This window comes from Bombina bombina, chromosome 8 (genome assembly GCF_027579735.1).
Source record: "Bombina bombina isolate aBomBom1 chromosome 8, aBomBom1.pri, whole genome shotgun sequence".
Lineage (NCBI taxonomy): Eukaryota > Metazoa > Chordata > Amphibia > Anura > Bombinatoridae > Bombina > Bombina bombina.
Genome location: NC_069506.1, coordinates 101,546,183 through 101,562,514, shown reverse-complemented (window position 1 = coordinate 101,562,514; position 16,332 = coordinate 101,546,183). Strand labels below are relative to the sequence as shown.

Genomic DNA, 16,332 nt, shown 5'->3' with positions numbered 1-16,332 from the left:
TTTACTCTATACCTATAATACATACCCCTTTTGAAAGAGCAGACTATTGCCTTTCAAACAGTGGGTTTTGGAGGATTCTAGGGCTTAAAGGGACACTGAACCCACATTTTTTCTTTCATGATTCAGAAAAAGCATGACATTTTAAGCAACTTTCTAATTTACTCCTATTATCAATTTTTCTTCGTTCTCTTGCTATCTTTATTTTAAAAGCAGGGATGTAAATCTTAGCAGCCAGCCCATTTTAGGACCATTCAGCACCATGGATAGCGCTTGCTTACTGGAGGCTTACATTTATCCACCAATAAGCAAGCATAACCCAGGTTCTCAACCAAAAATGGTCCTGCTCCTTTGCATCACATTCCTGCTTTTTAAATAAAGATAGCAAGAGAACAAAGAAAAATTGATAATAGGAGTAAATTAGAAATTTGCTTAAAATTGCATGCTCTATCTGAATCATAAAAGAAAAATGTGGGTTTAGTGTCCATTTAAGTGAGCTGAGATTGAGGTGTTTGAATACCTATCCACCCAGATAAATTAATTAAGCCTTGTAGTCCTGCCCGTCCCTTACAGGTTTTTGGGGATTGGTGACATCATCATGCACATGCTTGATGACATCACTGGCACTTGGAAACCTGGAATGCAGGAAAATTCAATGAGCTCAAAAAGCGACATGTGGTTGTCATCCATGCTGAAAATATAAGGGGTTCAATTTGTTCCTATATGCAGATATAGGAGCCAATTTATAACGACCTGAATGTGACCCAATGTAACTGTTTCCGTGCAAGCCTTCAGGCGAGTTAAGAAGCAGCAGTCTTAAGACCGCTGCTCCTTAATTCGTCCACCAGGCGGCGGACAGCAATCGGGTTGATTGACACCCCCTGCTAGCGGCCGCGAATCTGCAGGGGGCGGCATTACACAAACAGTTCACCAGAACTGCTTGTGCAATGTTATATGTCGACAGCGTATGCTGTCGGCATTTAGCAATGCAGGGCGGACATGATTCGCTATAGCAAATCATGTCCACCCAGGGTATGATAAATCTAGCCCATAGTCTCAAGAAATATATACAATATAGTGCTAATCCGTAGCAGGCAGGTCACAAGTCTTTACATTTTCTGCTGATAAATCTGAAAACTTCTATGCAAACATCCTACTAGTATTTCCTGCTGAAATGCTACCTTACTTCAAATTAATTTCAAATAATTACTCCTATGGCTTTTATTATTGCTATCAGTAAAATAAAAATATTGCACAATAAAAAGATTGATACGTTTAAATAGACAGCTTTCTTTTACTTTTCTTTAAAAGTGATGTTTAAAGTATATTTCAACTGTGATATTAATAAAATGTAGTCTTTATTTCCACCCCAAATTTCACATTTAGCTTCTCCTTAACCCATCCATAGAAGCCTTCTTCAGGCTGTACAGCCAATGAGATTCTTTACAAGCCGTTCCTTAAAAAAACCACAGGTGCCAGCTCATTCCCATGCATTTACATTGCCAGACAGATGACCTGGAGTACACATCAGTATTATTGATAGTTGCATTGCGACTTTTCTGGAAAACAAATGCTGCTGCAGGTGGGAGGACGGGAGGAGTTGAATACCACATTATTGGGGAAATAAAGAAAACATTTAGCAATATCAGTCTGATCCCGCCTAACAAGGTCAGCCTAGCCATAAACTACCAGGCAATCCCTCTCAGAACAAGGAACATGGCAACCCCAGATGATCGTTTCAGTCTTCATTGGGCCTCGTCAGTGAGGCACAGCCATATTCCTCTAAGCACATTGGGCAAGGAATCCACGTCTGGTTTCCCCATCTGAAACTTTTTAAGTTTCATGACAATGTAAAGAATAATAATAAAAAATATATAAATAATGGTCATGTCATGGTTAAACTTGTTCTAAGCATAACGGAAACTAACTTTATTTCCCTACACGTCGTTCCTTACTAACTTATTAGCTCTATCCCTATGATTGAACAATTTTACAGCATTTTGATTGTCATGGCCTTGAAAGGTCATTCTGTGTAAATGAACAAGCCTTTGGTGTCATCTATTTCCATTCATTTACCTCCAGAGCATTGCCCTATTCTGTTAGCTGTGTATGTTTTTATCTATTTATAAAAAAAGGCGGTTTGAATCAAAGTGGACCGTGATGTAACTTATTTATAATCTTTATGCTTTGTTTACTCATTCAGCCTAATTCCTAAGAGACCTGTAATACATTAGAAAGGGAATTCATTAAAGATTTCTGGTGAATATTCTAAAATATACTAACTGAACTGTGTGAAAGGGACATGTTATTCAGCATCATTTCTAATTTTATTTTATTACAAACAACAAAAAAAGAATCTGTTACAAACACATTACCAGTTTTAAAAAAATGCACAAAATAAGCAAAGGCAAAAAAAATCTTTACATTGTAAAATCTTCCAGTCTTTAAATACATACAGAAAGAGCAGTGCCACCTGGGAGCATCTTCTTTTAGCCCAATAATGCTTTTCACAGAGAAGAACTTTCCAGAAGTATAGCAGTCTGATCCCACCTAACAAGGTCAGTCCAGCCTGAAATACCTACCAATCCCTGTCTGAACAAGGAACATGGCAACCCTAGATGCGTTTCGACTTTCATTGGGCCTCATCAGTGAGGTGCAGCCATATTCCTCTAAGCACATTGCGCAAGGAGTCCACGTCTTGTTTCCCCTTAATTTTTAAATACAATGCATGGAATCTCTATATCCAAATCAATACTGACTGCAACATAAATAATAAAAAGACAAATAAAACAAGTCCCCTTTGAATTGTTTGCCAATTTTAAAGTATCAAAATAAACCCCTAAATTATGTTTTTACTGGATCTGTCCCCATATCAAATTGTTTGTTGTGGAATTGTTTGCCTATTTCCTATTGCCTATTAGCATGGAAATAATTGGTATTTCAGTTTCTATCCAAATTCTTAAAAACAAAATATTACATACTTGATATGATAGATTCATTTTTTAAATTATATATATATATATATATATATATATATATATATATATATACATACACCACACACAAACTGTATCTTTGAACAGTCCCATAGATAACAAATTAATGGGCCAGATTACAAGTGGCGCTTAAAACCTACAGAGGGGCTTTATTTTAATGCGTGGCTTTTGAACTTTAAAGGGACACTGAACCCAAATTTTTTCTTTTGTGATTCAGATAGAGCATGACATTTTAAGCAACTTTCTAATTTACTCCTATTAACAAATTTTCTTTATTCTCTTGGTATCTTTATTTGAAATGCAAGAATGTAAAGTTTAGATGTGGCCCGTTTTTGGTGAACAACCTGGGTTGTCCTTGTTGATTGGTGGATAAATTCATCCACCAATAAAAAAGTGCTGTCCAGAGTACTGAACCAACAAAAAACTTAGATGCCTTTTTTTTTCAAATAAAGATAGCAAGAGAACGAAGAAAAATGATAATAGGAGTAAATTAGAAAGTTGCTTAACATTGCATGGTCTATCTGAATCACAAAAGAACAAATTTGGGTTCAGTGTCCCTTTAATATAAGAGGTCTTGGGGGTTGCTAGGCCCAAGACCTCTTAGGCTGTTATATGTGCCTAGCAATCTCCTTAGTAAAACAAAAGTGTTTTACTTTTATTTAACAATTGTGCACCATTTGAAAGAGCAGACAATTGCATTTCAAATGGTGGGCCTTGAGGTTTCTAGGGCTTAAAGGGCCACTAAACCCAAAATCTTTCTTTCATGATTCAGGTAGAGAATACAAATTTAAACAACATTACAATTTACTTCTATTATTTATTTTGCTTAATTTTTTAGATATCCTTAGATGAAGAAAAAGCAATGCACATGGGTGAGCCAATCACAAGAGGCTTCTATGTGCAGCAACCAATCAGCAGCTATTGAGCATATCTAGATATGCTTTTCAGCAAAGAATATCAAGAGAATAAAACAAATTAGATAATAGAAGTAAATTAGAAAGATGTTTAAAATTGCATTCTCTTTCTAAATCATGAAAGAAAAAATGTGGGTTTCATGTCCCTTTAAGGGAGTTGAGATTTAGGGGGCTGAATACTTAACCCCCCCTTATCCAGCTCCCTTAAGCTCTCCTATCCACTTCCTGGTCTCCAGTTTGATGATGTCACCACACCCATGAGTGGTGATGTCATCAGCATTGCCGGATAGCAGAGGCAATGCAGAGACCTTGTATAGGCCCTTAGCTGCATTGGGGGGCATGATCAGCACTTAAATGCCCCCCCCCCCCCCCATGACGCCATGTGGTCATCATCCCCAGTTAAGGGTTAAATATATATTAATATATATATATATATATATATATATATATATATATACACCTGTATATATTCATATAGATATATAGGTATAGATCTATATATATATATTTTTTTAAATTAATCATTTATTTTCAAAATATATATTTAAAAAGAAAAAGAAAAATTTCTTTCTATGCGAATAACATTGGAATGTAAAATATTTAGAACTACCTTCGGGTTTAGTGTTGTAGGTCTAACACAGTGTCAGGTTAGCGCACAAGCTATAAGTGTTAGGTATTGTTTTTTAACCTGTACGGAATAAAACTTTACTTCCAACAGTGTTTGTATACGGGCACGCCACTTTATATTCTTGACTTATGTCTGGTTTGGGGTAAAAGACTGTTTTACTTTGTAGCGTTAATTAATCAAAATGCATTAGCCTATATTGGGACTTTCTGTATTCTAAATCTAGGGTTGATTTGTTTTACAAATTTTAAATGATTAAATATTATATCCTGTGTGACTTCTCTCTGTAAAACTTCACAACAATCGCTAGTAAGTTTTATTTTTTTAATCTCAATTTTCCTAGTAATCAGAAAATGACTAATTAGGGCTAAAAAAAAAATCTTGGTTATAGAAAATAATTGGTTGAACTCTGTCACCTCCCATTCAAATGCTTGACATATTGTTTTAGTTGCAAAAACACAGGTATGCTACACTGCTGTATACAGTATTATTCTTTGCTATACATTGGTGAAATCTCTTTACTTTTTTTGTTGTTTTTTTTTTTTTTTAAATCTTATATATGGGTTATATTCTTGATATTGATTTTATCCAACATATGAAACACCATATTTTGGTCTTCGGGTTTACACGTATATAAAAATCAGTTTTTTAAGGTATCTCTATGTTTGCACATTATTAGTTTGTAATAGGGCTACAATAATGGAGCCACTATTGTTGATCTAGTTATTTCATAAGGAAGTGCTCTGCACTCATCAGCCATTCCATTGCAATTCTCATAACTGATGCCCCATAATAGAACCTAAAATTCTGGAGACCTAGGCCCCTAATTATCAAAGCCTGGCGGACCTGATCCAACAGTGCGGTTCAGGTCCGCCAGACCTCGCTGAATACGGAGAGCAATACGCTCTCCGTATTCAGCATTGCACCAGAAGCTCACAAGAGCTGCTGGTGTAACGCCGCCCCCTGCAGACTCGCGGCCAATCAGCTGCCAGCAGGGGGGTGTCAATCAACCCGATCGGGTTGATTTCCGGCGATGTCTGTCTGCCTGCTCAGAGCAGGCGGACAGGTTATGGAGCAGCGGCCTTTGTGACCGCTGCTTTATAACTGCAGTTTCTGCTGAGCCTGCAGGCTCGCCAGAAACACGGGGCATCAAGCTCCATTCAGAGCTTGATAGATAGGCCACCTAGACTTCCCTGTATATTTAGTAATTGTAACATGTATAATTCAATTCTATTTATTTTTCTTCAACAAGAATTATCTCAAACATTTAAGCATTTTTGCAAACTCATTATTTCTAATCAATAGGGGAAGCATCTATATTGGATATAGGGATGACAACCATCTTAAATAGTTGTACACTTCAATGCATATAGGCTATTTGGGTTATTGCTAATTTGTATACCCAAGTATGTTATATAGTCCTTGGCAACTGTAATATGATATGTTCTTAAATTATCTACTTTACTGAGCCAAACCAATAAATTATTATTTATGTCTCAAACTACTGTAAGAAAGAACATGTTTTATGATATATACCTGGCTTTTTCCTTATTTAAAACTAAGATAAACTCACCATACTAACTGTTCTGTGAGCGTTACAATTTAGCTACGCATTTTACCTTTATTTGGATGGGGAAATAAAAAGCCAATCAGCATAATTAGTGCTGAATCCACACTTTGCTTTACTCATGGGTCTTTGCCATAATCTCATACAATTTCACTGTGATATCACGAGATTTCCTTAAATTGATGAGGGAAATAAAGTGACTGTGCCTGCACACGCCAGATGCATGCTCCCATGTAAATCCTGGTGCAAGCATTCTGATTGGATCTTTATAGATCCTCTATAATGGGATATGGCCAATGAGGACATTTTTGCAAATCTTTCTTTTTGTTGTAGAGATGCTCATGCAATACTTTCCTGTCATAATTGTATAGATATGCTGCATCACTGTCAAGGGTAACATGTTTCTTTAAATATCATTCCTCAGCCATCTACAATGAATAGGATTAATCTATGCCAGGGCTTGACAAATACATGGCACTATATCACTTAGACAATAGGCCCTTGTGCCCTATAAAAAGCTTCTATACTTGACCCTTTGAGAGTAGTAATGCTCACATTTAGATTGAGGCGTAAAATGCCTATCTCCCCTGCCAGTTTAGTGCTAAACCACCGTGGCATGTTAATGGCAATAGAAGAGGGCAGGCATAGTATACAAGTGTGTGGGTGGGTGCACAGTGTGGGTGGATGCGTGTATGTGTGCAATAGTCACATTTTTATTATAAAGCTTTTATCCCCACCCAAGCATAACTGAAAGAGCTAAGCAAATAGGCAGAGCCAACCTTAGCATTTGCCGGGCTCTGGGCAAGATACATGGTGTCCCTCAGCCCAGTACCCTTATAACCCCTCCCCTGTATGCCTTGCCCCTTGTATGACCCACCCGTGCCAACATTCAGTGATACCTATATAAAGAATAACAGAAAATATTAGACCTCCTGATACCATAAACACTTCTCATAAACTAAATACAACATATATGACTAAATACAACAAACATTGTACCATCTCATAACCTCACCACTGACATTGTGGGCCCCCCCAAATAGCGGGGCCTTGGGCGGGTGCCCCTCTAACCCTGCCCAGATGACGGACCTGCAAATAGTTAACAACTATTATCCCATGATCAGCAGCAAATCAATGTGAAATGCTTTATCAATATTCTTATTATTCTAATGAAATAGTTTATGTATATTAACATTTATTTTTTTCTTTTTGTAGATTTTAAAATATATGGGAGATGTTACCACCGTTCAAGAACCACAATTCAAAAATCGTTTGGGCTTTGTTTATCCGATGCCTTCAAGAAATATTTCTATTATAATTAACAGTACTCAGGAAATAGATTCTGGTCAGTATAAATGCGTAGTTAATGTGGAAGATGACGATAGCTCTGGAGGTGGAAATATTGGAGAAATAAATGTTACTGTACTAGGTATGTATATACCAAATTTGTTTGACATTTTTAGCCAACAATTAAGAGTAAAGGTTAAAAGGATATTAAAAATGTTAATTAAAGTCACACTCCTAGCATTGCATTGCCACTGTAGTGAAGGACACAGCCATGGGCCAATCAGTAGCAGCATATTTACATATCCACCAGTCATAGACAATGTCCTTTTCTGGAAAGACACACCTCTTTGCATGGCTGAAAAATATAGAAATGTATTTTCTGTATATAGATTTGATGGAGACAAATCCTACAACCACCATAAAAGATCTTTCTATAACTAGTACCGTTCTATATATTCCTTTATTAGCAAATTCCTAGAGGGAAATATTTGCCATTAAAGTGACATTCAGGTCAAAATTTAAATGCCCATAGATGAATTACATATTTGAATATAAATATATTTGCAATATACATGTTTAGGCAAAAATGCTTCTAGTAAACGTTATCACTGTTTTAATGTTAACATTTTTCTCTGCACGTGCATGTGAAGCATAGCTAGATATTCTCAGTGCACCAACATTTAAAATACTGTAGCTGCTCAGAGCACTAGTGGGGCTTGTAATCATGTCAACAATTAAAGGGACATAAAACCCCAACTTTTTCTTTCATGATTCAGATAGAGCATAACATTTTAAACAGCTTTCCAACTAACTTCTGTTTTCAAATGTTCTTTGTTTTCTTGTAATCCTTTGCTGAAAAGCATGGATGTAAATTCATTAGTGTGCATGTGTCTGCAGCAATATATGCCAGTAGTTTTGCAGCAATAGTATACATTAGCAAGAGCACTATATGGCAGCACTAATTCCTGTCAGGTAGTGCTTCAGGCATGTGAACGCTACTAAGGTATCTCTTCAACAAAGAATAAAATTTAAAAAAAAAAAAAAATTGATAATAGAAGTAAATTGGAAAGATTTTATAAAATTGTCTTATCTATCTGAACAATAAAAAAAAATTGGGTTCTATGTACCTTTAACAAATTAAGTACCAGATGGTACAAGTAGCTGTGATTAAAAAGCTGGTGTGTGATGCATATTTAAATACACATTTGAAATAGATGCAACTTTTATTAGAAACATTTTTGCTAATAAATAATGCTTCTATTCAAAACAGAAGTGAACCATGTGGATTTCAACTTTGGCTGGAATGTCCCTTTAATGCATTAAACATTTGAATATTTATTAGGAACCATGAGAAATCCCATATAATGAATAAACTCTATCAAAACATCTGCGTTCAGTTATCAGAACTAAAAATAATCGTTATAAACTTTAGAGAATTAGACTAGTAATATATAGAAAGTAATATATAGAAGTTTAAGAGCACCCTCTAGTGGAACTATTTTAAATTACTTAAATAAAGATATCTACAACAATGTAAAAATTAATTCCTCTTTTTTGTGGAAATAAATATATATATATAGTCCAAGAAGGGATACGCACTCTCAAACACCAGGCTGGGGTAGATACATACCAGGGGGCTGAATCAGAAAATGCATAGTCGAAAGGAAAGACAGCCCTCACTGGATTTCAAGAAAAAATAACTTTTATTTGGAAAAGTTAAAAATAAAGTCCCATGACATATACATATATACAGTAGACTCTCAGTTATTCGGAGCTCAAGCAACCAGGAAAAAAAAGGAAACATGTGCTGTATAACAAACAGTCTGGATCTTGTAGACAGACCAATAGTTAGACAGGCACTGTAACTGTTGTCTCAGGACTCTTTTTTGCTACACTAACCCATGTATGTATTTAAATATTAATGCAGTATCAAGTAAATACAGCATTTATAGTAAAATCTGGGTTATAGAACTAGTTAGTCCTATTTTTAATAGTAACTCTCAAGCAACCAGAAATACACTTATCCAGAATCTACCAATCCCCATGGGTGCCGATTAATTGAGAGTTTACTCTATAAATATATCATTCCAATTAAGAAAACATTTTTTGAATGAGAAAAAAATCTAAACTGTCCCTTGTTTTTAATTGGTTGGTAACTATGGTATATTTTTAAAAGGACTTTATAAAACAGTTTTATAAAATGCTTGTCCAGTTCCTGCATAACAATAGAGCATTGTACATTTGTGTGCATGAAAGAAGTAATTATTATTTGTAAATATATTTTATTTGTTTGCTTTACATAAGGAAATTCTTCAACACTGTAGCCAGGTCTACCCAAAAACAGGGGTGTGTGACTGGCATGCAGAATAAATATTTGAATTATTACATTTGTCAGTAAGTGCTCCCATGCATTTACATTTGAGGATTTACACACTCTTTTTCCTCTCTCCTCCTACTTCATGTTCCTGGTACTAGACTAGAGCATACTCCTAGTGAATGGCTTATTTAGTGTAGAGAAGTACTTGGCCGTGCTCTCTTATGTTGTACATGGCCAAGCACTTTCTTGGTATGCCTGTAACCTCACAAGAAATACCTCTGGCTACTAGTGTGCAAACCTGCATGCTCAGAGTCATATACAATGTTCCCTCTAATTTAAAGTTTGACTTGTGCACAGGGCCGGTGCTAGGATTTTTGGCCACACAGGCGAGAATCCATTTTGCCACCCCCCCCGATTACATACCATCCTAGTTAAAGGGATATGAAACCCCAATTTTTTTAGAGCATGACATTTTAAGCAACTAACTCCTATTATCAATATTTCTTCGTTCTCTTGGTATCTATATTTAAAAAGCAGGAATGTCAACTTAGGAGCTGACCCTTTTTTGATTCAGCACCTGGGCAGTGCTTGTTTATTGGTGGCTAAATTCAAATCATACAGTGGTTGTGCTGCATAACAATTATATATATATATATATATATATTTCTTTCATGTAATTAGCAAGAGTCCATGAGCTAGTGACGTATGGGATATACATTCCTACCAGGAGGGGCAAAGTTTCCCAAACCTTAAAATGCCTATAAATACACCCCTCACCACACCCACAATTCAGTTTTACAAACTTTGCCTCCGATGGAGGTGGTGAAGTAAGTTTGTGCTAGATTCTACGTTGATATGCGCTCCGCAGCAAGTTGGAGCCCGGTTTTCCTCTCAGCGTGCAGTGAATGTCAGAGGGATGTGAGGAGAGTATTGCCTATTTGAATGCAGTGATCTCCTTCTACGGGGTCTATTTCATAGGTTCTCTGTTATCGGTCGTAGAGATTCATCTCTTACCTCCCTTTTCAGATCGACGATATACTCTTATATATACCATTACCTCTGCTGATTCTCGTTTCAGTACTGGTTTGGCTTTCTACAAACATGTAGATGAGTGTCCTGGGGTAAGTAAATCTTATTTTCTGTGACACTCAGCTATGGTTGGGCACTTTGTTTATAAAGTTCTAAATATATGTATTCAAACATTTATTTGCCTTGACTCAGAATGTTCAACATTCCTTATTTTTCAGACAGTCAGTTTCATATTTGGGATAAATGCATTTGTTTCAATCATTTTTTCTTACCTTAAAAAATTTGACTTTTTCCCTGTGGGCTGTTAGGCTCGCGGGGGCAGAAAATGCTTAATTTTATTGCGTCATTCTTGGCGCGGACTTTTTTGGCGCAAAATTTTTTTTCTGTTTCCGGCGTCATACGTGTCGCCGGAAGTTGCGTCGTTTTTTGACTTTTTTTGCGTCAAAAATGTCGGCGTTCCGGATGTGGCGTCATTTTTGGCGCCAAAAGCATTTAGGCGCCAAATAATGTGGGCGTCTTTTTTGGCGCTAACAAATATGGGCGTCATTTTTGTCTCCACATTATTTAAGTCTCATTATTTATTGCTTCTGGTTGCTAGAAGCTTGTTCACTGGCATTTTTTTCCCATTCCTGAAACTGTCATTTAAGGAATTTGATCAATTTTGCTTTATATGTTGTTTTTTTCTATTACATATTGCAAGATGTCTCACGTTGCAACTGAGTCAGAAGATACTTCAGGAAAATCACTGCACAGCGCTGGAGCTACCAAGCTAAGTGTATCTGCTATAAACTTTTGGTATCTGTTTCTCCAGCTGTTATTTGTATTGCATGTCATGTCAAACTTATTAATGCAGATAAAATTTCCTTTAGTACTGTTACATTACCTGTTGCTGTTCCGTCAACATCTAATTTTCAGAGTGTTCCTGATAACATAAGAGATTTTATTTTTTAAATCCATTAAGAAGGCTATGTCTGTTATTTCTCCTTCTAGTATACATAAAAGTCTTTTAAAACTTCTCTTTTTTCAGATGAATTTTTAAATGAACATCATCATTCTGATACTGATAATGGTTCTTCTGGTTCAGAGGTTTCTGTCTCAGAGGTTGATGCTGATAAATCTTTGTATTTGTTCAAGATGGAATTTATTCGTTCTTTTCTTAAAGAAGTGTTATTTGCATTAGAAATAGAGGATTCTGGTCCTCTTGATACTAAATGTAAACGTTTAAATAAGGTTTTTAAATCTCCTGTAGTTATTCCAGAAGTGTTTTATCTCCCTGATGCTATTTCTGAAGTAATTTCCAGGGAATGGAATAATTTGGGTAATTTATTTACTCCTTCTAGACGTTTAAGCAAATTATATCCTGTGCCATCTGACAGATTAGAGTTTTTTGGGACAAAAATCCCTAAGGTTATGGGGCTGTCTCTACTCCTGCTAATGTACTACTATTCCTACGGCAGATAGTACTTCATTTAAGGATCCTTTAGATAGGAAACTTGAATCCTTTCTAAGAAAAGCTTACTTATGTTCAGGTAATCTTCTTAGACCTGCTATATTTTTAGCGGATGTTGCTGCAGCTTCAACTTTTTGGTTAGAAGCTTTAGCGCAACAAGTAACAGATCATAATTTTATAGCATTATTATTATTCTATAACATGCTAATAATTTTATTGGTGATACCATCTTTTGATATCATTAGAGTTGATGTCAGGTATATGTCTCTAGCTATTTTAGCTAGAAAAGCTTTATGGATTAAACTTGGAATGCTGACATGTCTTCTAAGTCAACTTTGCTTTCCCTTTCTTTCCAGGGTAAATAATCATTTTCGTTCCTTTCCTCACAACAAGGAACAAAAGCCTGATCCTTCATCCTCAGGAGCGGTATCAGTTTGGAAACTATTTCCAGTTTGGAATATATCCAAGCCTTATAGAAACCTATAGCCAGCTCCTAAGTACCTATGAAGGTGCGGCCCTTATTCCAGCTCAGCTGGTATGGGGCAGATTACGTTTTCTTCAAAGAAATTTGGATCAATTCCGTTCTTAATCTCTGGTTTCAGAAACATTGTTTCAGAAAGGTACAGAATTGGTTTCAAGTTAAGGCCTCCTACTAAGAGATTCTTTTCTTTCCCGTGTCCCAGTTAACACAGCAAAGGCTCAGCATTTCTGAAATGTGTTTCAGATCTAGAGTTGGCTGGAGTATTTATGCCAGTTCCAGTTCTGGAACAGGGGCTGGGGTTTTATTTTATCTCTTCATTGTACCAAAGAAGGTCAATTCCTTCAGACCAGTTCCGGATCTGTCATTATTGAATCGTTATGTTAGGATACCAACATTCAAGATGGTTACTGTAGGACTATCCTGCCTTTTGTTTAGCAAGGGCATTATATGTCTACAATAGATTTACAGGATGTGTATCTGCATATTCCGATTCATCCAGATCACTTTTAGTGTCTGAGATTCTCTTTTTAGACAAGCATTACCAGTTTTGTGGCTCTACCGTTTGGCCTAGCCTCAGTTCCAAGAATTTTTATCAAAGGTTCTCGGTGCCCTTCTTTCTGTAATCAGAGAATAGGGTTTTGGTATTTCCTTATTTGGACGATATCTTGGTACTTGCTCAGTCTTCTCATTTTCGAAGAATCTCATACGAATCGACTTGTGTTGTTTCTTCAAGTTCATGGTTGGAGGATCAATTTACCAATCAGTTCATTGATTCCTCAGACAAGGGTAACCTTTTTAGGTTTCTAGATAAATTCAGTGTCTATGACTCTGTCCTTGTCAGACAAGAGAAGTTTAACATTGATATCAGCTTGTCAAAACCTTCAGTCACAATCATTCCCTTTGGTAGCCTTATGCATGGAAATGTTGGGTCTTAGGACTGCCGCATCAGATGCGATCTCCTTTGCTCGTTTTCACATGCGACCTCTTCAGCTCTGTATGCTGAACCAATGGTGCAGGGATTACTCAAAGATATCTCAATTAATATCTTTAAACCGATTTTACGACACTCTCTGACATGGTGGACAGATCACCATCGTTTAGTTCAGGGGGCTTCTTTGTTCTTCCGACCTGGACTATAATCTCAACAGATGCAAGTCTTACAGGTTGGGGAGCTGTGTGGGGGTATCTGACGGCACAAGGGGTTTGGGAATCTCAGGAGGTGAGATTTCCGATCAATATTTTGGAACTCCGTGCAATTTTCAGAGCTCTTCAGTCTTGGCCTCTTCTGAAGAGAGAGTTGTTCATTTGTTTTCAGATAGACAATGTCACAACTGTGGCATACATCAATCATCAAGGAGGGACTCACAGTCCTCTGGCTATGAAAGAAGTATCTCGAATTTTGGTTTGGGCGGAATCCAGCTCCTGTCTAATCTCTGCGGTTCATATCCCAGGTATGGACAATTGGAAAGCGGATTATCTCAGTCGCCAAACGTTGCATCCGGGCGAATGGTCTCTTCACCCAGAGGTATTTCTTCAGATTGTTCAAATGTGGGAACTTCCAGAAATAGATCTGATGGCTTCTCATCTAAACAAGAAACTTCCCAGGTATCTGTCCAGATCCCGGGATCCTCAGGCGGAGGCAGTGGATGCATTATCACTTCCTTGGAAGTATCATCCTGCCTATATCTTTCCGCCTCTAGTTCTTCTTCCAAGAGTAATCTCCAAGATTCTGAAGGAATGCTCGTTTGTTCTGCTGGTAGCTCCGGCATGGCCTCACAGGTTTTGGTATGCGGATCTTGTCCGGATGGCCTCTTGCCAACCGTGGACTCTTCCGTTAAGACCAGACCTTTTGTCTCAAGGTCCTTTTTTCCATCAGGATCTGAAATCCTTAAATTTAAAGGTATGGAGATTGAACGCTTGATTCTTGGTCAAAGAGGTTTCTCTGACTCTGTGATTAATACTATGTTACAGGCTCGTAAATCTGTATCCAGAGAGATATATTATAGAGTCTGGAAGACTTATATTTCTTGGTGTCTTTCTCATCATTTTTCTTGGCATTCTTTTAGAATACCGAGAATATTACAGTTTCTTCAGGATGGTTTAGATAAGGGTTTGTCCGCAAGTTCCTTGAAAGGTCAAATCTCTGCTCTTTCTGTTCTTTTTCACAGAAAGATTGCTATTCTTCCTGATATTCATTGTTTTGTACAAGCTTTGGTTCGTATAAAGCCTGTCATTAAGTCAATTTCTCCTCCTTGGAGTTTGAATTTGGTTCTGGGGGCTCTTCAAGCTCCTCCATTTGAACCTATGCATTCATTGGATATTAAATTACTTTCTTGGAAAGTTTTGTTCCTTTTGGCCATCTCTTCTGCCAGAAGAGTTTCTGAATTATCTGCTCTTTCTTGTGAGTCTCCTTTTCTGATTTTTTATCAGGTTAAGGCGGTGTTGCGAACTTCTTTTGAATTTTTACCTAAGTTGTGAATTCCAACAACATTAGTAGAGACATTGTGGTTCCTTCATTATGTCCTAATCCTAAGAATTCTAAGGAGAAATCGTTGCATTCTTTGGATGTTATTAGAGCTTTGAAATATTATGTTGAAGCTACTAAGTCTTTCCGAAAGACTTCTAGTTTATTTGTTATCTTTTCCGGTTTTAGAAAGGCCAGAAAACTTCGGCCATTTCTTTGGCATCTTGGTTGAAATCTTTAATTCATCTTGCCTATGTTGAGTTGGGTAAGACTCCACCTCATAGGATTACAGCTCATTCTACTAGGTCAGTTTCTACTTCCTGGGCGTTTAGGAATGAAGCTTCGGTTGATCAGATTTGCAAAGCGGCAACTTGGTCCTCTTTGCATACTTTTACCAAATTCTACCATTTTGTTGTATTTTCTTCTTCTGAAGCAGTTTTTGGTAGACAAGTACTTCAGGCAGCGGTTTCAGTTTGAATCTTCTGCTTATGTTTTTCATTAAACTTTATTTTGGGTGTGGATTATTTTCAGCAGGAATTGGCTGTCTTTATTTTATCCCTCCCTCTCTAGTGACTCTTGTGTGGAAAGATCCACATCTTGGGTAGTCATTATCCCATACGTCACTAGCTCATGGACTCTTGCTAATTACATGAAAGAAAACATAATTTATGTAAGAACTTACCTGATAAATTAATTTCTTTCATATTAGCAAGAGTCCATGAGGCCCGCCCTTTTTTGTGGTGGTTATGATTTTTTTGTATAAAGCACAATTATTCCAATTCCTTATTTTATATGCTTTCGCACTTTTTTCTTATCACCCCACTTCTTGGCTATTCGTTAAACTGAATTGTGGGTGTGGTGAGGGGTGTATTTATAGGCATTTTAAGGTTTGGGAAACTTTGCCCCTCCTGGTAGGAATGTATATCCCATACGTCACTAGCTCATGGACTCTTGCTAATATGAAAGAAATGAATTTATCAGGTAAGTTCTTACATAAATTATGTTATATATATATATATATATATATATATATATATATATATATACACACGCAGTATCTCACAAAAGTGAGTACACCCCTCACATTTTTGTAAATATTTTATTATATCTTTTCATGTGACAACACTGAAGAAATGAAATTTTGCTACAATATAAAGTAGTGAGTGTACAGCCTGTATAATAGTGTAAATTTGCTGTCCCCTCAA

The 16,332-nt window shown here is 36.7% G+C and overlaps 1 protein-coding gene across 1 annotated transcript in view; it reads left to right on the top strand.

Moving 5' to 3' along the window:
• The window catches only part of ESAM (endothelial cell adhesion molecule), a 304,262-nt gene that overhangs the window by 221,872 nt on the left and 66,058 nt on the right, over positions 1-16,332 (top strand). Inside the window, exon 3 of the mRNA XM_053690483.1 lies at positions 7,315-7,528. Coding sequence (XP_053546458.1) covers positions 7,315-7,528 — 214 coding nt within the window. The remainder of the gene's footprint in view (positions 1-7,314; positions 7,529-16,332) is intronic.